The sequence below is a fragment of the Solea solea genome, chromosome 3 (genome assembly GCF_958295425.1).
Source record: "Solea solea chromosome 3, fSolSol10.1, whole genome shotgun sequence".
NCBI lineage: Eukaryota > Metazoa > Chordata > Actinopteri > Pleuronectiformes > Soleidae > Solea > Solea solea.
In genome coordinates this window covers 13,842,545-13,866,525 of record NC_081136.1, presented here as the reverse complement: position 1 = coordinate 13,866,525, position 23,981 = coordinate 13,842,545, and the positions used below count along the sequence as shown (strand labels likewise).

The 23,981-nt window shown below is 39.9% G+C and overlaps 2 protein-coding genes across 3 annotated transcripts; both read right to left on the bottom strand.

The window, feature by feature from the left end:
- On the bottom strand, positions 1-9,353 carry LOC131455727 (carboxypeptidase Z-like). 2 transcript variants are annotated; one of them, XM_058623491.1, is made up of 12 exons: positions 9,233-9,353; positions 8,803-9,066; positions 8,313-8,342; positions 6,487-6,861; positions 4,225-4,455; positions 3,884-4,128; positions 2,381-2,542; positions 2,095-2,253; positions 1,592-1,727; positions 1,336-1,475; positions 1,069-1,168; positions 1-380 (listed from the first exon to the last, which is right to left on the bottom strand). In XM_058623491.1, exons 2-12 carry the CDS (start codon positions 8,876-8,878, stop codon positions 28-30), a joined length of 2,007 nt encoding a protein of 668 aa, XP_058479474.1. In that variant the 5' UTR covers positions 8,879-9,066; positions 9,233-9,353; the 3' UTR covers positions 1-27. The 2 variants fall into 2 exon arrangements, with proteins under 2 accessions (XP_058479474.1, XP_058479471.1); XM_058623488.1 differs by having other exon boundaries at positions 4,225-4,458; positions 9,233-9,346.
- Positions 9,354-12,848: 3,495 nt separating this feature from the next.
- On the bottom strand, positions 12,849-17,068 carry gpr78b (G protein-coupled receptor 78b). Its single transcript, XM_058625385.1, has 3 exons — positions 15,627-17,068; positions 15,406-15,519; positions 12,849-13,469 (listed from the first exon to the last, which is right to left on the bottom strand). Exons 1-3 carry the CDS (start codon positions 16,295-16,297, stop codon positions 13,232-13,234), a joined length of 1,023 nt encoding a protein of 340 aa, XP_058481368.1. The 5' UTR covers positions 16,298-17,068; the 3' UTR covers positions 12,849-13,231.
- Between the last annotated feature and the right edge of the window lie 6,913 nt (positions 17,069-23,981).

Genomic DNA, 23,981 nt, shown 5'->3' with positions numbered 1-23,981 from the left:
CTGCTTCCACTTCCATTTATCGAAGCTCTAATATTGTTTTAACAGCCAGGTAGGGACAGGTCTACCAGGTAGGACAAAGTAGTTCCACCACCAGGGCTTTTCTGCTCTCTCCTCACGGTTCTGGCTCTGATCGGCCATCAAGGTGTAGCGCTCGTACTGGTTGTAAGGGTCAAAGCGGCCATAGCTGTCCATGGTCGGGATCGCATGGTCCTCCTGGTCAGGCTCTGGTGCAGCTTTATTCAGTACAAAGTCCACTCGGCCCGCCGTGTGCATGCCAGGAGGCAGGCGGACTTTCTTCATAGCTTTAGTGTAGCCTGGGGCCGAGGCAGTAAGGATGTGGGTGCCAGGGGTGAGGAGGCGCCAGTATTCTCCATTTTCAACTGGGCAAGGAGGCAGAGAAACTCAAAGTTTGGATGGGGTCATGAACTATTTTACACACAAAGACCTGTTTTAATATGAGTTTTTGGTGAAATTGGGGTTTTACAAAGATCTAGGGCAGTCTAATGTAGCATTTATATAATTTGGAATGGATGAAATGTGTGAAAGATTTCCATGGTAAACATTTTAAGTGGTTAACACAGACATCTCAAAAACAGACCATAAATAAAATGGAAGTTCTGTAAATAAAATAAGCAGTTTCCGCTTGTTGCAAAAAAAAACTTATTTTGTGCAGAAGTCTCATAATAATAACAATAATAATAAGGGAAATTGTACCTACTTCTTACATGATACATAACATCAGTAAAACATTTTTTGTGGAGTAAATAATCAGAATCACTAGTTTCAGGTCTTCTCCAATAGCATATGATGTCAGTTTTGAATGAGAATGCAGTGTTTTTGTTTGACCCTCAGTGGAGTCAAATCCATGAACTTTTTCCTGCATCACTTTTGACCAGTTTTTTAAGTTAACGTCTCACATGTTCTTTGACTATATGTAGGCGTGGACAATTTTTTTTATGTTGGCAAAAATACCTTGGGCTAAGACCAATACAAATAGAAGCAAAACTGATATCTAATTTAATTAAGTGGCAGCTATGACACATTTTGTCAGTGGAGGATGATACTCACCTGTGGTGATATCATGCCGTATTCCTTTGACTGATATCCGTGCGCCTTTTATTCCATTTCCCTCTTCATCTTTTATGATGCCTTTGATACCATGATGGACCTGAAGAACAACCATTTACAAACACATTTTAAGCACATATTTTAAAAAAAACTTAAAACTCTTATTTAATATCAAATGATAGGAGGGCCAACTAGTGTCAGTATAACACCAAATGCTAATGTGTGAACCAAACACAGTAAAACATAAATAGATTTAGGAGTTCTTACATGCTCCATGAATGTGAGCAAAGCCTCTTGGTTTTCATGCCAGGCGATAAAAAGGTCCTCTTCAGGAGGGAATTTATCACAACCCACCTCCACAGTCACCTCAAAACAGTTGGTGTGAAGATAGTTGAAGTCTTGCATACCTGACCAGCAACAAAACAAAACTTTCACCCACAAACCCACAACCGGTGCTCCACCCCTAACTTTAATGATCCAACAGCGACCTCTAGTGGCTGCATGTCAAGTTTCAGCTACTCACCTCCTGCAAAGCTGGACCACTGTGCTCCATTGACGATTCCTTTCTGACTGAAAGTATGAGACGATCCACACCTGACGTTCTCATAAGACATTGTTTCGTGGGCGTTTGCATATGCTTTGGCCAGGAACTTGAAAACCTATTCAGAAAAAAAAAAACTTGTGCATAACTTTTCTTTGCATATTTAATATAAAATATTGTACATTTCAGTCAAATCTGTGTTATTTTCGGGTGTTTATTTCAAGTTATATCAAGATTCTAATCCGATTTTATGATATCTATATTGTCGAAACACAACGGGTCATTGAGCGATTGAGTGAGTTCACACAAATACAGAATATGCAGAAACATAGATAGGGAAAATAAAAAAGGGAAAATACAGAGACCCCCATAACGTTAGCAAACATTATGTTTTTATCCAGGAAAGCACTTTGAGCTGCATTGCCTTGTATGAAAAATGCAATATAGTTAAAGGTCGATTGACGTTTTTCAAGGAGCACATTCACCTGATCGTCGGGTGTTTTGGAGAGCATGTTGTGTTCATGCGGGTGTTGTGACAGATCGAAGGGGTACGACACCACCAGGTCACCGCCGTGGAAGTTCGCAGACAGCACAAACGGGATTGAGCGGATCCATTTCATGACGGCGTACGTCTCTGGTGCAACCTGGATTGCAGCATTAAGACTCAAGTCAAAGCAAGAAGTCAAACAACTCACTGGAATTTGGTTCAATTTTTGAAAAGACATCCTTAAAAATGTTACCTAATATGCTATGAAAGGATTCACACTGTACCTTACCAAACCAGTAATAGTCTGGGATTGGGAAATGGTCAGTGCGGAAGGTTCTTTTTCTGCGTCTGCTGTAAACAATGGAAGTCAAATCTGGAAAGTTTCTGTTCAGGTCAATGTTCTGAGCGTTGTTTCGTCCGATGTTCCAAGTATCATATCGTTGACCCTAAAGAATGAAGAACATATATTTGAAATAAAATAAAAACAAATCTCCAAGAATGATACAATACATAGCACTGCATACATTTTTATTTAAATTAGGGCTACAACTGATTTTCCAGCCTCTTAAATGTGCATATTTTCTGATTTCAAAGGGGGATTCATCATTTTGAGGTTTGGGGTTAATGTATTCAACATTTTATGGACCAAGCAAATACTTGACAGATTAATTGATTATGAAAAGAATTATAAGTTGCAGCTCTAATTTGAATTACTACAATTTAAAAAGGTCCAGTGAGTAAGAACTAGGCTGTGTTCACATTACCAGCCACGTTATTCAAATCTAACTCATTTCTGATTCATTACAGTTCAGAAATGATGGTTCACGTTCATAACTGCAAATGTCTTGCATCTAACTTTCATGTGAACTTGACTACCCAATTAAATGGCACCTATGTACACATTGATGGTCACAACAGTCAGAAATGGAGCGATCATATCAAATGTATGGGTGAGAGTTGGCTGTAGAGGATGACACCGTCTAATGTGACTGTTCTCATGGATGTCACATTGGCCACATATCAGATTCAAGGAAACCTAATTGTCATTCTGACCATGTAAAAAAACATGAAAAGAATAAAAGGCAGTACTCAGGTCTAAGTAAATAGTACTCAATCTGTAAAAAAATCTAATAAAATAAAAATAAAAATAGACACACAGACTGATCAATCAACTTTAGTGTAGTAATCTGAACGTAAACTTCGTATCATTTGATGGTGAATAAGATATAAAACAGAATAAGATGTCTTGCTTCTTTGTTTATAGAGTCAGATTCCAGCACGCTCTGGCTAGTCTGTTTTTTCGAGCTGCTGTAGAAACATAGAAAATGGTAGCACAAGATGTCTCAGTAAAGCAAGGCCCTTGCCTGGAGAAAAATAATTCTAAGGCCGCAAAAACCACATGGTTTTATGTTAAAGATTTTGTACAAAATCACTTTAACATAAAAACATTTGGTTTTAACCCCAATCCTCAAAATGATGATGTTCTCAGAAAGCTTTTTGAATCCCTTGAAATCAGAAAGCTTGAACAAAAAAACCTGAATAATCAATCATCAAAATCGTTTTTAAAGTTTCTTTTAGATTAATTTTGTGATCTAGTAATTTATACTATGTTTTGTATCTTTTTTGGAGTTTTTTTTAAACATCTTATGGGTAGAGGATTCAATTTCAGCCAATAACCCTATTGAGTGTTACACACTGGACCTTTAACAGAAATATTGCAACTCCATCTACACAAAGGAAAATGTAATGCTGAAAGATTTTTTCAAACTTAAAACAAATGCATGTACCTGTTGGGCATTGGTGTCCTCGTTATCATCATAATTATTGTCCTGGACTCCATTAACAGCCACCTCGTATCCATCAGGGTTCATGGAGGGCAGAATGTGGATGCGTGTGGTGTTGATGAGGGTCTGGACACGCTCGTTTCCCAGCAGATACTCGGAGCACAGGTACTGAGCCAAGTAGATGAGCAGCTGGCGGCCCAGGACTTCATTTCCGTGCATGTTGCCAATGTACTTCATCTCCGGCTCGACTGTAGAGGGTCATATTTTAACAGTAACAGTTCTGAATTCATGATGATGAAAAAGGATGAGAACTGTTTACACAGAGGCTGATGAGTTAAACTTACGCAGCTCATGTTGGCCAGGGTTGTCTGAGAACTCAATGACTAGCAGCTCCCTGCCCTCCATGCTGCGTCCAATGCTGTAGGTTCTGGCAATGCTTGAGCACTGCTCCTCAGTTTTCTGCAGGACACTGATCATCTGGGCATTGGAGTGGTAGGTGAACTTCATCGAGGTCCCAGGTTCCTCTGGAGGAACAATCTCCATTTCCATGCTGTCGATGGCCGCAGCATCCTGCTCTGCTGTAAATGAAAACTTCACTTATTATTTTTCCAGCTCTAGTGACGGACCACATTTTAGATCTCTTAAATAAAACTGCTGTCTCCATTCTTGTGACGTTGCCAGGGTATAAATAGGACGTCCGTAGACTCTGGTATGCACAGCCGAAACCAAATGGAATGTGTGGAAAGTCAATGTAACACCAAATGCCTGATAAGCTGCCTGTTAAACCCGCTGATGTCTGCTCTGCTCGTGTTCATATTCACACTTATCCTGACGCCAGAAAAGACCAATCTAATAAAAGCAGCTCGAAAACCAGATGGAGCAGGGTTGCATTAAAAGTTCTGCCACATTGTCGTGACCCAAAAAGACATCATATATCAGTTTGCAGTATGGTTTGTAAAGTAAAGTCACAGCTTTATTGTCTTCAACTTTAACAAGGTTAAGTTGAATTGAAGATGCCTTGTGAAGTAGCCTTGTGAAGTAGACGATAGATGTGTTAACAAGCTGTGGTAACCATTAGCAGCCATATAAAGCTCTTTAGGTTCTTCATCTCATAAACACCCACCAGTCGCCAGACGTAAGTGCAATGAAAGTAAACCATAATAGTGAACCTGTGGGCTGTACAACAAAAACAATGAGTTACAATCCTGTAAATGTACCTTAAAGAGGCCATTTTACAAAGCTAAGACATGTGCATTAGGGGCAGCTTCATGATCCTGTGATCCTGTACCCAAATATAACAGGAAACACTAGCTGCTGTCCAGTATTGCTGAGTGAGTGAGGTTACATTATATCAAAACAGGAAAGACCACAGATTGGAAATCAGTATGACTATGGGAATAATAACTCGGGTCAGACCTGCTGCCAAACATCTCCAACTACACTGGAGAAAAAAAGCTGAGACACATTGTTACAGCGCAACAGGTTAAGAATGGACAGAAGAGGTTCATTTCATTGTCTGACTTTTAAGACTGTTCTTCACATAAGCTCTAAAATGACAAGACAAAATGTGTAAATCAATTCCAATTCCCCGTCAGTGCAGACATTCCTGTTGCTCAGGCTCTCATATGGCTCGCACATGATTTCCTTTCTGAGCAGCAGCAGAACATCGTTTATTCTGGTCTAGTTTCGAAATCTGTTTTCACTGTTTTTAAACAGTTGCTTTTTAGAAAATATTGCCAGACACCGTTTACTTTGAATGGCACATTAGGGTGCTGTTTACGACACTTGATTCCTAATCAAAAACAAATGAACATAGCCACGGGGACCAAGAGCGAGCGAGGATTTATGAAGGGAACTGAAGCGAGCCAGTGGGATTTTATCGTTGAGGTGAACCACATTAGCATGAGCACAAACCAGATGTCTGCGGACAATGTGCCCAAAATAAAAGCTCTACTGAAACTGAAAATATTACTCTTGCGATTCTTTTTCAGATAAAAAAAAAGGAGGGGATATTGCTTAAAATTACAACATTAACAAGAATACACTTATAAACCAAGGGGTTATGATACACATTTAAAGTTCCATTGTGCAATTTCTGCAGATAGGGGGTTTCTCAATCAAAAGAATAACAAAAGACCTAATTTAATGATATCAGGAAACAGCATGGGATCATGGGAATTGTTGTCTTCACTGATAAAAATCTATCAATGCAAAACAAAAAATGTTGCAGTAGTAGACTACTTAACAAATATATAACACTAATATCATAATTATTTTAGATATTTTACTCCAGAAATGTTACAAAACATATTTTTATAAGTCTAGTGTGTAGGAACTGGTGACATCTAATGGTGAGAATGCAGACTGTAACAAAAGGAGGAATCCTCCACTCATCCCTCCCAGAAAGAATGAATGTCGTCGTTCTTCACTTGCATACTAAGCATCAGCTTCTTCTACTAAATGCTAACACATACCGTGATCTTGTCGTGTTCATGATCATGGCAGTGCAAGTATATATAAAAGGCTTGTTCTAGGGCCTACTTTTATTTTAAAGCAATTATACTGACATTATTTAAGTAACAATGACATTGTTCTTCTTCTCTCACCTTTAAGCCCTTCCAGTGGGTCATAACATCCTTCTTGTTCACCAACAAAGAAGCGATCACAGTCCAGGAAGTAGGGCCAAGCCATCTGTATCCCGTCAAAAGCATGGCTGCACTGTTTGCGCACCGCCTCGCAGGTGCTGCGGCAGGGCCTTAGCACCTTCGCCTTCTCACAGCGTGGAGTCAGCACCGAGCAGCCCAGCATGCGGATCTCTGGGTTGCACTCTCCACCGAGCAGGGACTCAACCACGCTCATGAGGAGGTACTCGGCCCCCGCCTCAGACTCTTCGCGGCTCTTGTGTCCAAGGATGTTGGGGAACATGGTCTGAGTGTAGGGCATGTCATCGCAGTAGGACAACTGGACGTCTGAGCATTTGGCTGAGGTTAAAAAAATAATAAAATTATGCGGAAAAAATGTTTCAGGATTTATCATGAAAAGTCACAAACTATATTAATTGTAAAGCTGTAGTGCGTAACTTTTAGATATAAACAAATGTCTGTTATATTCAAACCATTGTCACAATGCTGATGAAGCTTATCAGCTCCACACGACTCTCTCCGTTTCTCAGTATAGGATAATACGTACTGTTGCAACATTCCCACACAGCACACAGAGACATATACTGTAGTATAACAAGGCCGTAAGTCAGCAGTGAACAAGTGGAATATGGACCTAGAGTTGTCCTTTCAGAGAGCTCTGCAGGCTCACCTGACAAGTGGGGAAAGAGTGACGTTACTATCTGTCCCCTTCACTTGAAACACCAAGAAGCGCCCACAACAAGTTTCCTCCTAATCCTCATAGTCCTGACTCCCCGGTCTGCTTCCATGTCTGTGTCAGAGAACGTCAGCAGGAGAAGGCACATCCTCCTCACAGCAGCATCACGGCAGCCTCAGTTCATGTCTGTGTTTCCTCCTGCAGTTTGTTTATTAGCTTTAGATAAGCTTTAGCGTAACTACTGAGAAACTATCCAAAAAATATCTAAAACCGACTGGTGGGGGGATGACACTAGCAGTTCTCTGTGCGACTTTATTTACCAAGTTCTTTGTTGTTGCCGATGTTATTATTCTGCCTATGTTTGGTCTCAGTGAACAGAAATGTAACATTTACTTCCTTCATCTAAAAATACTATCTATACTATGAGACCTGACGAAACATCACACAGGGGTGTAAAGGGGCAAGAAGCTGAACAACTGAATTTTTTGAGCAGTAGAACTAATGTTGCTGTCTGTCCTGAAATAAAACAGTTACTTCCTGTTGGAGTCGCATGGATCTGATAGGCCTAATCAGCATTGTATGGACTCATCTGATAAATACAATTTGTTTTGATTAAAAATTACACACTACGGCTTTATCAGTATTCATTTAGGGATCTCCATCTATCTCAAACACACGCCCGAGTCTCACTTTACCGTCTTCAATCATCTGGTCCCAAACTTTTCTATTATCTATGGAAATTAGAATTTTAATATTTCATTATACCATTGATCATCTAAAAATACATGATGGTTTCAAGGCTTTCGGGACAGATTCTATTAAGACTACACCCAGTTAATCTAGTGATCTCATCCCTTTTCTTGTTACAAACATTGACTCAAGCCAAATCGACAGGGATTTTAACTGTATACGCACTTGACCTGTTAGGGTGGGACAACTACACTGCATGATGTTTCTCCAATGTCAAAGTCACAAATGCTGTGTTTTAGGCACAAATATTCAAAGCAAAGATACAAATTAGGATTGACAGTTCAGTTGTAATAAAGTCACGGCAAGCTGGGAGACAACAGTTCCAGTATGACTCAGCTCTTTGTGCAATCACAGAGGGACTTACGTTTTTCTTCCAGTATTGGTTTGCACAGTCCTGCAAAACACATCATGTCATTAGCTGACACCGGCAGACACTAGATGGCAGAGTGGTTACAATTAATGCTTCACAGTGGCCTGTAAAAGTAGTATATAAGTATACTGATCAACATCTGGTGCTGCATCTGTAGCTTTTTGAAATGCCTATTTATCTAAAAGGCATCATAAGTCACGAGATGCTCCACATATGTATTATATGTTTATACGCCTTAACAATACAATTAGGAAATATTAATATCTGACAAGCTGGAAGACATCTTCTGCACATAGTCATAGAAAAGTAGTAGCTTAAAGTTTCTAAATGATGCAAACACAAATCCAATGCAGGGAGCATCTGAATCTAGAAAAGCCCCTGAGTCTCTACAAATAATATGTTGTTGTATGCAGTTTATAGCTACAGCAGGTCCGGAGGGACGCATGTAAAAGTCAAGAAGATCATCAGAGAGAAAAAACTTTACCTCTGATACTTGGGTCACACCGCGGAGGAGAGCAGGAAACAAGGACCAACAATTGTAGCAGGACCAGCGGCAGCATGATGCAGATTTTCCGACGCTCAGTGTATATTCCAGCTGTTTCGATGTGGCGCCGCACACACACGCAGCCAAAGGGTGTGTGTGTGCGTGTATGTGAGTGTGTGAGGGAGAGAGAGAGAGAGAGAGAGAGAGGGAGAGTGTGTCTGCAGAAAGTTCCAGTCTCAACTTCCGTCAGTCAGAGCCACGGTACTACAAACATTACGGTCAGCTATCAGGTTACAGGCCAAATGACTGTGTGGTGAAGTACAGATACGCGTTATAGTGTATGAATGTACGTTGGTGCAAATGTGGCGCAAAATTCAAAATTAACACATTCAATTAACTGACAGAAAACATCTTTATCATTTTTACTTACATGTTGACGTCTAGTTGCTAGTTGTTATCTTAAAGGAAGCCTTCAAAGACACCAAAACTAGGTTAATTAAAGTACGCAAGTTCACAGATTTAACAGTTCTGCCGTCTTTGGTATGACTCCGCCTCCTTCGGCAGTCACATGACGTTAATAGGCCAATAAGCGATCACGCAGACATTTTAGATCACCTGTTGGGTTATGTGTAAATTGTTATTATTAATAATTTCCCAGAATTCCTTACCAAACTTACTACTCACAATGCAGTGGGTTGGTTATTTGTTTTTTTCCAGAAAGGTTATAGAAAAATTAAGATAAATATCAGATGATTACTTCTGCCAAAGAGGTAATCCTTTCAGATTATGGCACTTCCGGATTTCGGAATATACAATATATAATATATAAGGTCAATCAAGATTCAAGATTCAAGATATGTATTTGTAAAAAAGTAAAATTCTTACTTTGCGACCTTCCTCCACTTAAATAGAAATAAATATATACTCAGTCCTGTATGGTTGTAATTGTGTAGTGTAGAAAATGTATTTTGCACACTTGAGTTACAGAGTGTCCTTAAGCTAAATCAAGAACATGAAATGAATCCTGAAGATAGTTATATGCAGGTTATTGCATGGCCCAGAAATGTAACCCTGCTTGGGTTGGTAGTATTTGGTTAAAGCAGCATCTACACTTGAGTGTGCAAGGACAACTCACCATTAAAATTATAGTTTGGCTGACACTTTTAAATAAAACTGGTGGCATTTTGAGATTAGGCAGCTGTGAAATACCTTATCTGCTATGCATAAATGTTACTATTCACTGGTTTTAATTACAGCTTCTCCTTTATCAGTTTCTGGTGATTGGGGCTAATTAGAGAGAGATATTAATAAAGCCATGGCCTAGAATAAGAACAACCAGGAACTGCTTTAGTGCTTGATTTCAGGTGTGTTGGTGGCTGAATTGGCCAGAAAAATTTAAATTATTTCACTTCACACCACAAATAATTACTGTTGTCTGTTTCCATGCATCAAATTAAACCAGAGTCATTACTGCGTCAGAACAAATTTGAATCCCTAATCTTCAAAAATGAACTTTAACCCGTCTATTTAATTACACTAGGCAATAACACTGCTGCAGCAGAGACTTTTAAAATCTTCTACTTCATAATTAGGGCCATAAGGCAGTTGAATGCAAAAAGGTGAGTTGGGTTTTATATATTACAGAATAATTAATTATATGTCTAATGTTATGTTAAATAGTATATGTTTTAGCTATATTTCAGTTATTGAATATTAGAATTTGTTTTCATAATCCTTATCTTGTTGTTTTAATAAAGGTCTGTTTGGTGTTTGGTTAAAAAAAGTGATGACTTTCAACTTTAATGTTTGAGTGTAATGAAACTGAGTACACATTAAATTTAAGGCCATTTAAATCACTGTAGAAACATTAATTTATAATAATTTCATAACTGACAGCTTTTATTGCACATATTCCACTAACAGCTAATCAAACTGTCAAAGAACAGCGAGTGGTTCACAGGAGGGAAAATACATGTGCATAAAATACATCCAAAGAAACTGAATTTTGTTGAAGCAGCTGTTCTGATTTAAGTGTAGAACAGCTGAAAAAGTTCCATAAAATCTGGCACAAACACAAAACAGTGTGTTTTAAAGCACTTTGACAGCATTCCTATGCTACGTCACGTTGCTCCCTCTTCATCTAGACAAAACATTGTTCCTATACGGTGCAAAATATAGAATAGCAACATGTAAATATCCATAGAAACATTTTCCCCAGTCAACTGGCCAAACCAAGCACAGTTGTACAAATGCATTTCAGTGAAAAGTGGGCTATCTCTAGTACATTCAGTTACACTTAGACACACGCACTTTAAGGAATGACTGATGATATTCTGTTTTTCTCACTGTCAACAAAATACATAAAAAGTCCAAAAACAAGCCCCAAGTTCATCGTGATGCAAACAGAGACAAATTCAGGATAATTCATGTTGTTACTCATTGATATTGCTACAGTTTATGTTGAGTAGTGAAGTCCTAAAATATAATTGCAAATAGGTTAATTATACAGTTTAGGAGCTGCATGGCCCAATTCAGGTGTTGTCAAGTCTTTAGATTTTGGACTGAAACATTTCTTATCTTATAGAGTAAAATTATACTGAATATCATATATATATATAGTATAGTATATGTATAGTATATGATATCATCTATCATATTCCATGTCAGAGGGTACAATTAAATTGCTGAAATGTAACTTTGCATAAAAATTAGCCAGTGTTTATATCCAAATTCAACATTATGGACTAAGATGGTTGGATTTAATTAAATTGAACATGTGTCAAAACTAAGATTTTATAAAGGTAAAGTGTAAAGTAAGTGGTCACTGTTGCAATGGATGACATGTTTGTTCATAATCATGAACACATAGGTGTCAAAGTCAAAGCTGCACCGACTGTATTGTTGCTATGAATATAAATATGGCAGACCATTATTAATCTGTGACTTAAAGTGCCCGCCCAGCTGTTTCAGTTTAGGACTACATTATTTAACTGTCGTGACTTGGAGCTGCAGCGCCTTAGGCAGGCTACAGAGAAGTGAGACAGTATTTGGAGCGAGTCAGAGTACAGGTGCGTGTCTTTTTTTAACAGTAGGATCACCACACTTCCCAGCATCACGCGATGGGCGTGCCACTTGACATTGTCTGATAAATGATTGGCAGGAGCTCTAACAAATGCAATCCCACCTGCAGGTCTACACCCACCAGATTGGATCAACACTTTGACTGGTGCACTGTCTTCTGCTGGATTTCAAGGCAGACCAACATGGTGCCAAAAATGGTTTCTGAACAGGTTTTTGATGATAAATAAGCGATGCAGCTGCTGCCTTTGTTAATTTCGAAAAACTAGTTTAGGTTGAACGTCCCTAGTTTCTTGAGGCAGCGTGCCGAAACTTCTGATTTGCATCAACTAGCTTTGTTTGAACTTCATGCAAACAAGCAATGTTCATAAGAACACACTGTGTGGCTGTTTACATGCACAATGAATGGGAAGTGTGGAAATCCCTGAGCCGGTGGACACATAACTTAATACTTCGGCTTTAATCATTTGTTGACGATGATAAAAATAGATTATCACCAGTTCTACCCTTTAATATCATACGCGTTATTTGCCTTTGGCTCCTGTAACTCTAATAGCTCTGAGAGATTGAGACAAAGTGCATCAATATTCAGTGACTGGCATGACACTGCAGAGAAGTCTAACACGGTCAATACAGAACATGGCAATAATTTGCAGTAGTAATACATCCATTTACTGAGGGTACAGTATCCAGAAGCAGGAACAACATCGTCTCTGCTTTCTTTCACATGTTCACTCCACTGCCTGTCAAACATCAGCTACTGTCACTGTGTGGTTTTTCTTTTTTTTGTGCCAAAAGAAAGGTCACCTCACGTAGATTTTCCAAAATCATAACAAAGTGGTTGGTATACAGGACAAGGCCACTTTGTTGACATCCCTCAAAGTGAAGAAATCCCCAGCAGTGTGGTCCTTCGGTTCCATCTGAACTTGTGTTTTATTAATTGGATTTGTCTCCGTGTGTAGTTTTTGTGTGTTTTGCCATTGCTGATGAATTAGAGATCCCTTGTTTACAAATTCGTTCTTAGGGCAACATCTCTACATCACCCCTGTCGCTCCCTATCTATCTTTCGCTCACCCATCTCCTTTTTCATTGTTTCTTCTTACTTGCTCATCCTCCCCCTCATTACTGTCTTTTCATTCTTGTCCACCCACTATCTTCCTTATTTTTGCTCTGTCTTCTCCCTGCCCCTCAACCCACAATCTGTCCCCTCCATCTAGTCTATTTCCCTTCCATCTAATATCCTGTCTACTCTGTCTCTCGACTAATTCTTTGCCTCTGCCCCCCTTCTTCCCAGAGGCACCCTTTCTTTTTGGCCAGTATGTGTGCATCTGTCATGTGCGCATGTTAGCCATTAGCTGATCCTCTGGAGACAGTAGTCGTTCTCTGTGTCTAAAGAGCTGTTATGGCCAGATGAAGGGTATAGGTCGCGGCGAAGCAGCCTGTTGACAACTGTAACCAGGACTTTTTTGTACTGCTGACGTAGGAGGGAGTAGGCGAATGGGTCAGACGCAGCCTTGCTGTATGTCAGGCACTTACTGATGATTCCCCAGTGGCGGTTGATGTCCACAAAAGGTAGCAGCTCAGCCAACCTGAAAGGACATGAACACAAACATTAATAATAAGTCTTATATCAAGACAAAGCCTTGATATAACATGTAACATTTCTGCATTCATATATTTGAAAACTGTTCTGTCCCAATTCACAATCCAGTAATTTATGTACCATCCATTAAATTCTGCCATTTAATTTGAAGAAAGAAAAGGCTGACAAGAGAAGCGAGTTTAGTGTGTGTGTGTGTGTGTGTGTGTGTGTGTGTGTGTGTGTGTGTGTGTGCGTGTGTGTGTTCAAATGCTGGTTTAAAAACACATAGCACTTCAAGACTAATTATAATCAGATGTTTTGGTCACAGCAGTCACAAGTGTTAATGTATGCTCTATCTCCTCATGGTGATATGAGCACACTGCACATACAGTACATCAAACAGTAGTGGATCATCTGCAGCAACAGCACAAATGGCCGACAACTGTGAGCCCTCGAAGCATTTCCTCTTTTCTCTGGGAGCCACTGCTTCCCCTCTGTGTTCTAGGTCTATTTGAGTGGACACAACACAAGACTGCGGACTAATGAGCTGCCTCTTGGTTCAATATGTAAAAATAATAAAGAGGAGAGGTCAACCAATGAATCATTTTATCCGATTAATCAGCTGTGATGGGAGATTTTGCAACCTATCTGCATCAGGGGACCCTGGTCCCGATTGTGGCCGATGGCTCAGCTGCCATTTAAAGGCCACTTTTGCTGAAAATGTGTAAAATAACATATAAATGATTTTACACCGATGATTTATAACAAAAACTAGTGTTTACACACTCAAACGTGAGGCAGACCACTGCTGGCTCCATGAAAGATCCAGCATGTGGGAGCTAGTGTGAGTAATGTGGAGTCCAGTCCACATAGTGTTGAGCTTAGAGGTGCATTCAGTGAGCCTTGTAAATGTTATTACTTTTACAAACAATCATCCCTTACAATATAAACTCTCATTTTGAAGGCTCAAGATTTGTGATTTGGCCAGCGCCATGTGGATGTTTTGCAAACAGAAGCTGCTATTGGGTGACACCAGCTGTCAATTACACTGGCGTTCACTGATATATCTGTTTTCCTCTAAGTGGGAACATAGTTTACAAATGTGATATCATCTTCTATTGAAAAAAGCATGACACTAGCAACTGAAACCAATGACTCAGGAAAATGTTTCATGACATTATAAATAAAGTGAGAAGTTGCAGCTTAGTTGAGGTCTTGCAACCAGCAGAGTCGCCCCCTGATGGCCATTAAATATATGTTTACTTCGCAATTGACTTCACAGAGGAAACTGGAAGAGCACATACATTTTGTATATGCAGTCTAAGATAGAGTACACAAACCAAACACCTGTTGTTGATGTATTTAATTAACCCTGTACATTTCATCACTTCTGCCATCTACTAAACAACTGCAGATATTGCTGTTAACTTGTGGAAATAGATGCACAACTAATGAGGTCATTCCATCATGCACTTAATCATTTTATTAATGCAATCATTTATAAAACATTGTTCAGTTTATTTAATATTATTAATATTGTAATGAACATTATTACTTTCTTACAATATCATAGTGTTGACTGACATGTTTTGCTTTTTCATTTGGGGGTGGCAACGGCGTAAGAATACATTTTTTCATGCTTCGAATTATTGTTATTTAACCTGTTTTTAAAAATCCACAGTTGCTTGAACTCTAAGTTTCAGGTAAAAATAGCCTGAGGACAAACTACAGGTGTCGGATTGTACAGTACAAAACAACAGAGCTAATGAGTCTGGAGGCAGATATGAGGTTATTTGCTCATTATACTTAGAGAAAACATGCTTTAACGTCATTACTCACAAGATCATTGCTTAAGTGGTGTTGAGGTCATTCATTTTTGATGATCTGTGCAGAAGTTTTGCAGTAAATTAAATGTAATGAAGGGCTATATCACTTGGACTTACCTTGTAATTACATAAGGAGCAAAGCAGATGATGAATGAGCCGATGAAGATGCTGATCTTCTTAGTGGCTCTTTGCTTTCTCCTCTTTTGTTCAGCTAAACATCTCTGTTTGACGCTGAAAAAAAAAGTGGACGTTCAGAAATCTAACACATTTAAAAACTACAGTGTGGGCATTTTAATGGTTAGGGCTATGGGAGAAGACGCATTCGAGGGATGACATACCTTGGGTGAATGTCGACCAGCAGGAAAAGAGTCTGCATGGTGATGATGTCAATCCTCTTGCAGTGAAACCTGGCCACTTTCAGCACCTTCAGGTAGGTGAAACACAAGATGAGCAGGGAGAGCATGAAACTCGTGGCGTGGAAAACGACAGTGAAGACTGTGAACTTAATCCTGTCGCTGCCGTCGTCGCTCGGCTGCAAGGTGCAGGACGCGTAGACGTGGCTGTAGTCAACCCAAGAGAAGAGCAGCGCTGCAAGGGAGAAGGTGAAGGAGTGGAGCCAGGAGTAGCACACCATGATCAGTGCGTCCTTGTAGCGCATTTTAGTGGAGTAACTGAGCGGGAAGACCACCGCTATCCACCGGTCTATGCTGAGGGCTGCCATGCTCAACATGGTGTTGGCGGTCAGGAAAGTCTCCAGAAAGCTCACTGTGTGGCAAATGCAATCCCCAAAAGGCTGCTGCTCCCGGATAACCCCCAGCAGAGTGGCCGGCATGTTCAGCACAGTGATGAGGATGTTGCAGAAGGACAAGTTCATGGTGAAAACACCGGGCACCTGTCGGCGAATCTCGGTGCTGTGGATGAAACATAGCAGCACCAACAAGTTTGACAGCAGCGACACGACCGCGACCACGACGATGAACAAAGCGCAAAAGATCTCAGCAAAGTCCATGTCTCACTCCAGAGAGTGCGCTGTGGGCTTCCGCGCGCCTGTTGTTATTGTGGACAATGAATACTTCAAACTAGCCATGGTCACGCGTGGCACATCTCCACAGCAGCGGCTCCGCAAATTCATTTCAATTATATAATAATAATAAAAAAAAAATATAAAAAAACAAACAAACCAAAAAAAAAACGCTCGCAGCCGATCCTCTCCAACTTCCACGAGCGCTGTCCAGCGTGCTGAAGCGGCCGCCGCCACTCAAACCTGCCGATTATTCCACATCAACACGCGCCAAGTGCTGAAGGAAAGCTGTGCCAAGTCTGAGCGGGTCGTGTGTGTGTGTGGCAGCCCACTCATCACGCACATTACAGGAGGATCTAGTTGGAAAACAGCAAGCCCACTGGAGTGAATGGTCATCTAAACATATCGGTTATCACATGAAGAAATTGTAATCACACCCAGAGACACGATAACAGTTTGTCCTACACGGTCACAAAACGTCCCTCTTTCACACTGGACTTTTCTAGTTTGGGTGTCCTATGCGCAAAATGCATATTCATCATCCAGGATAAGTTATTCACGTGCGAGTTTCTCGTGTCGCCCACCCTGATCTGGCTTCGCTCAAATCAATGTGGATGTGGATACTATTTTTTTAAGGTTGGGGGGTGGGCGGGAGTTGACACAGAGAAACCCACGGATGTGCCTCTTGATAATTGGAGACGCGTCTGCTGTAGCCTATACAGCCAAATGGCACCAGGTGCACAGGCGCACCAAAGAGGCGCGAGGGCAAACAGATCCCTTTCCTGAAATGAATTATTCATAGGCCACTGGCTACTGTAGATTCACTGTGTAGTATTATAATTTGTTTGTGTCTCGTATGCAAAAATATACCGGATATAAAAATAACTGAATGCGGATGATGGTAGAATGGCTGACCTTTTCTTTAAAGCCACCTGGTTCTGCGGTCAAGAAGACAATATATTGAAATTGCAGAAACAATAATAGTCTACGCAGCAATAGGAATGTGTTGTTGGTGAGAATCAAGAAACTCATATGTCAACTTTACACATCTAATCCCAATTTACAGCTTCATTTATACTATAGCTGATATGTTTTACTTGCAATATGGAGTTCACTGCAGTGGCATCCAACACAAAATTAGGGGTGTAATAAAATACTGATATACTACATACTATAAAATATTAAAATATTTCATGGCATGATACTTTATTGAGTCTTTGAAGAGCGGTATGAGAATATTCATGACGCAATAATATCTATGAATGTTTTGCCAGATTTTTCCAAGACACAAGCCTCGTCTCAGGAAACCCATTTATGAGCCTTGAGCTCATCTGTGTTGGGATGTTGTACAAAACAAATACATACGGTTGCTTTGATACATTGGATTAGAAAAAGAAACACATTATAAATCACTGATTGATTTGTAAATTACACATTGAATAGATTACTGATGGAGCACAGGTCACTGGTAAATAGCACAGCTGAAGTTGGAGCTCTGCCTTGAACTATAGGACTCAGATGTGAGCATAGACTACATTCAGACTTGAATGTTGGACATTTCTGCTTTTGACTTTTCTATCATCTATAATTTGCTGTGCAGCTGTTTACATGCATTTGTGAGGCAATACAAACACAATCTTAAATTTTTGATGACTCGGGTTGCCAGGTTGTGGTAAAGCTCTTTGTATGAAGTTAAAACTTTCTTTCTAATTGGTAGTAATCCATTGCTTATATGAATATATAATAAAAAAGGCCAATATGTCAGTAGTTATATGGTACAAAGTCTTTCATAAACATAGATACCAACTACTAGTTTTCCTGGAAGGTAAGTGGACTGATGAACCATTGGTTCTACCTGATGAATAAAGCATTAAGCAGCTAATTTAGAAATGATTACAAAGCTACTAACTACAACATGTAATGCCTCATGAAGTGAGGTTTGTCGGACAGTCGCCGGCCACAAAATGGCACCAAAATGGCGACGAAAACCTTGTAACTTACATTTTGTTCTTGTCAGTGGCATCTTACACATCGATAAGCATTAGTAAATGATGAGTCACAGCCCTTAATAAATCATGCAGCAAGCAGCAATCCAAAATGTAACCTCCAAACAGCCCAAAAAATATTTAGTTTGTTATTTGTAATAGCTGCATAAAATAATAAAAATAATTTAAAAAAAACTAAATAACTTGAGGAAATGATCCCCTTCGTTGTCTTGTTAACATTAAACAGTACCTAATCCAAACTGGACTATATAACTCAATATAAATCTAAGTGGTTGTTCCTGAGTCATCACACACGTATGTAGACGGTAACTAACGTGGGTCAGACGCAGCCGGCAGGAGTTTGGTGTATCTTTATTTTTTCATTTCCATTTGCTTTATACGCCCACTTGTTATGAGGCTTGTGCTGGGCTCGTTCCTGTATCCTCATCCCCCCCAATTAAGCGCAAAGTTTCGTTGATGTAGGAGTGATTCACTTCACTCCGAGCCCGCTGCCTTGTTTCTGCCATCATAGTCATGTATTTAAAGTAATTTTGTGAGAAATCATTAAATGCAGTTGAGGGAAAACCCTGAGGCGAACTGTCTTTGAAGTGACTGACTCTTAAAAGCATCACCATCACAGCTTCTGATGAAAGATCCTCTTTTTTTTTTTTTCACACATGATCTTCCAGCTATAATGAAGCTACTACAGCACTGATGGTGCCGGTGTGTTTTCCCGGTGTTTGTGTGCAGGAGCCAGAACGTCAGGGAGACAAAGCAGCAGCAGTGGGTGATGTCAGACGCCCACAAACTAGAGATCAAATGCCTGCGAGAAAGCTACAGCTGGGCTCCTGGGGGAAAAGTGCAAAGCTATTTATAGTCCTGATGGGGTGTCACCTCCAATATAACTCTGAGCACTGGTGTGTTACCTAACCGAGGTATCAGCGCACACTACACAGCTTTAGAGCCACAAATGAGATTGCTTTGAGTGGTTGCTTTTATGCCAGTTGAGTAATCAGGGAGTGTGGTTTTAGGAATAGCCTCCAAAACGCCTCAAGGGCCTGTAGCTGTTGAACAAATGAACGTATATGCCAGATTACCAACCGCACTGCACTGGCATGCTTCTTCTCTTCTTCTTTTCTTTTTTTTTTACATCCAACCATAAACATCCGTTAGTTATGTAACAAAAGATGCCAATCTCCACCTAAACTACAATCGATTATGAGTCAATAGTCAAGTGTTGAAGGAAGTGTAAGTAAACAGAGGTAACATAGGGTGGGCGTGCATCATCATGTTTAGTTAGAATGAAATGCCCTTGATGAGACTGTGATATTGTGCCCTAAGATATTACATTAAGGTATAAATGTAAATATTTTGGTTAATCTGATAAATGTCTAGGCCAAATACACCATACTTTTACACAATATTCAATACTTATGTATGCTTTCGGTTAATTTGCTGCTGTTTATTTGTATGCTTGACGAGGACTACCTCAACTATCTGATCATTGTCTAGTTCATGCAGCGTCAGAAAAAACATTGGGCATCACACTCACAATTTCCTAGAGGCAAGACTGAGGTGTTAAATTTAGCTCTTTGTGGCAAACTGAAGAAATTCAATTTGCAATGCAAATCCTCACATTTCAAAAGCTATTTGTCTTTTCTGCTTCATAAATAGCTGAAATAGTGACGCCCTAAAACATAGAACTGGAAACTGGCTCTTATTCGTCGACACTTCTACCTTAGACCTCTTCGTTAAGTTCGTTATTACGTTAAAAACTATAGTGTGTACTTATTATACTATTAATAATAATATATATTAATATGAACACGTTACATGAAAGAAATTGTCAAATAAATGCCCACAATGATGAATAAGTCACACAACTCTCCGTGTTTCTCAGTACAAGTGAAGTTTGCGTGTACAAACTTCATGTTGTATAAATTAGGCAACTGATTACCTGTGAACATTATGTATTATATAGTTGAGCAAATCGAGGAGAGAAGATGAGAAGCCAAAGAACGTTAATGAAGATCCCCCTCCGTGAATAAACAAACAATAAACAATGACATTAAAAGTCATACCGAGAAATCGAACTTGTTTACAGAACACAAACCTAGCAACTTGATGAATGTCACGTTGTGACCTCCAGCCGTCAGACAGAGACTGTTCTCTCAACTTTTCAGTCTTACCAGTGATTTGACACGACAGCTCCTGACCTTCATTCAAACCGACATCTTGATCACCTGTAGGCAGCGAGAGAAGTGCCTTAGCTGTTTCACTAAGGGGAAAACGTGTGATGTCAGGACAGAAATGAAATCTCCCTGTGGCCCTTCGGGTACCTGGAGTGTCACTTGGAGCTTGTACCTGCACTTCACCTTTTGGAACTCGCCGTGAGAGCACACAGTCCAGGACAGAGCCGGAGAGAATCTCAGGTTAAGTCACTCTGAGGTAGGGATGTCGTGTTTGGAGTCACAGTACAAGATACAGTCATGGGTAACACGATGTCTTTGGACATGAAGAGCCACACTATACTTAGATCACGCGTGTTCTTTTTCCCCGTCAACTGGCTTTAAATCCAACAGTTAAAGTGACTGGCTTATCTATTTAAAGCAACTCTCTGTCACCTGCAACTTTTATATTGTATTGAAATTAATTCAACCATTCTCTGCCTACAAAGTGGCTTATGAATATAAAATCCTTCTTGTAATGCTTTGGAATAAAGGATAGACCGAAATCGTAAAAAACGCTGCCAGTGAGGTGCTAATTCAGCATACACTCAGTCAGCTTGTCTCTGTGTTCAGTAGCCTCTAGGTGTGAATATAAATAGTGTTGTCAGGCTGCAGGTTTGCAAGGAGCACAAGATCAATGCGGAACCATTACTTGACCCACAATTATCATGTCCCTTCAATCCAAAGTAAAAACGTGCTGCTTTATCCATTCAACATAATATCAGGTGTTACAGAAGTGGAAGTTAACCCTCAGGTGCGCCTATGGTAAATTGCTTTGGGAATAATACAAAACTCCTTATATGGACATCCTGGGAGTGGTGTGTGGGGGGGGTGTTCATGGGTCACATATTCAGGCTTTTTGTCTTCTTATGTGTTTTTGAGTCAAATTTATGATTCATTTTATATCGCATTGAGATAAAGTAGTGCAGAAGTCACAAAACAGACCGTTTTTCTTTTCTTTTTGTTCATAAAACGAAAACTTTGAACTGTGACATATTTCACAAATTTCACACATTTGAAACATTTTAAGTACTTTTTGCTCAGCTGTGTTTATATATGTAGTTGGTGAAAATGAAAAAAAATTATATTCTATATTCTTATACCCTCTGTATATACTGTATGTAACCAAGGGTTAAGATGTATAAACAGCACATGCATAAAATGAAGTTGTGATTCATTTATCAAACATGCACCTTTCAGAAATGGCTAGAGAAACACCACTTACAAATTTGCTCTTATCATGATGATATCTGTAAGCGTCAGATACAGGTCAAAATGCCTGGATCAGATATTGGAAAAAGCAAATGTAGCCGAACACCCTAAATGCCATAAAAATGCCTTGTAAGCACAGGCATTTCAACTTAATGGGAGCGAAATGGTTTTGTTACACAGTTAGTTGTGTTTTTGAAATGGCTGGTTATACGGTTAAGGTGTTGTTAACAGTTCAGCTTGGTAGTTTAATATCAGACTACGTTGGAATCGGATGATATTGGGATTAGTGTATAATTATGCTTAAGTTGATGGTTACATAACATTCACGAGGAGAATTTTTGTGGCTGTAGCAGAAAAAAAAAAACATCACAATAAGACTGCAGGTGGGAGGGAGTGCTTATCTGCAACTGTTGAAATCACACTCATCACAGGTCAGCTCCTTCTCGAGTCAGTATCAGCACGGAGATATGAATAGCGTCAAAAACAAGGTCAGAAGGTCATTAACCCTTAAAGGCTGCATGTGTTCTGCTTCATACTCTGGCAATCGATCATGCGGAGATCAATATTTGATCTTAAGGTTAACACAGTCGCCAGCACTAACCCTGCAAGGCAAGGTGAAGTGAGGCACGACCCTCACCTGCAAGCAACAATATATGATGACTTCTTCAAACAGACGGTGCAAGCCTCGATTATCTTTATGTATTTGCCTGCTACATTTTACCGTTTCCAATGCCGTGAAGTGGCCAGTGGTGATAAACAGAAAAGACGTGGGCCCTGTCGTGAATGACAGCTGAGGATTTTGTTTACAGGGCGATGGCGCTGTGACAGATGGGCCTCCTCCACACTTCTCAGTGTTCGACAACATACCTGGAGAAGCACACAGGCGCAAACGTGACCTCACTAACACGCCGTAGGGCTGTTTGTTTTCTGTAGGTGTTACACTGTAATTCGCACGCCTGACAAATGGGAATAGGATATAAAAAGCAGTTCATCACACTTAATACTTATGATCTTGACAACTTCATCTTATTCGGTTTTACTCCCCTATACATCAATGAGTATACAATCTACATATATGAATCATATGTCAGCATATTTCAATTTCATAAAAGTACACTTTTGTAGAGGGATATTTGTTCTGTAAAAATGTGGTCAAACAACAAACCTGATAATAGTAATAATAATAATAATAACAATGCATTAAAATCCAGTGAGGATTCTAAACTTTATATACTGTATACACCTAAAATGGTGACTTATAAACACAGAATTCAACCTAAGCTTTTTATTGGGAAATGTATGATTTATGAATTACATATCACGGCGCACTAAACCGTGGATTATCTCAAATGGCATCTATGACTCAGCCAAAAACATTAAGGTCATTGAGCTGTCATTTCCTTATTCATATGAGCAGTGGTACATTATACACATGTTGAAGCGTCGCCCCTTGATTCTGTTTAGTTCCGCGTCTGATGCTGATTCAATCACAGCCTCCTGCTCTAACTCACAACATCCAAATCCGCACAAATGACATCTGCAAAAGTCACTTTAGCACCTGTGTTTCACCGGGTTTTCCCAGACACCTGATATGATATGTTATTGAAAATTTGAGGCTCAGCACTGCCGGCTGGCAAACAAAAGGAGCACAAAATAGCTTTCATGAGTACTGTGCAGCTGCCACAGGTAAAGCACGAAGACTTGGGATGAGTCACGTTCCCATGGCAACATCTCAGTCGGAGAAGTTATCGCACCATCTTTGCCACTGCCAGGGCAGGCTCTCCATGTGGTGGATGTAAATATCATTTACATGAGGTTTATTATTGTCATCCAAGGAGATTATGAAGCATCTGTTGTTTGGGTTTAAAAAAAAAAAAGATAGAAATGATGCAGGGCTTGTGCAACATAGATATTTCACATTGCTGTCAGAGGCTTAATGGTCAAACATGGGTGTGCAATCATTAATATCTCATGGTCCTCTTTCATGACCGAATAATGGTCTCTCCCAACATTAGAAAACCCTACTTTTATTGAATGTGAGCCCATAGAATGGTTCGGTCCACTGCAGGAGTCCGAAGCTCTGTCAAATCCTTTGCTTTGTTCACAATGAGTCCTTTTATCTGGGGACCTACAGGAGTGGATGGGGAGATAGCAGGGGAGGGGGGGGGGCATAAATAGATTGCTTTGACTCAGGGAGGAAAGACCATATAAAGCCACATTTGAAAGGCTTCTTTTTAGTATTTTATT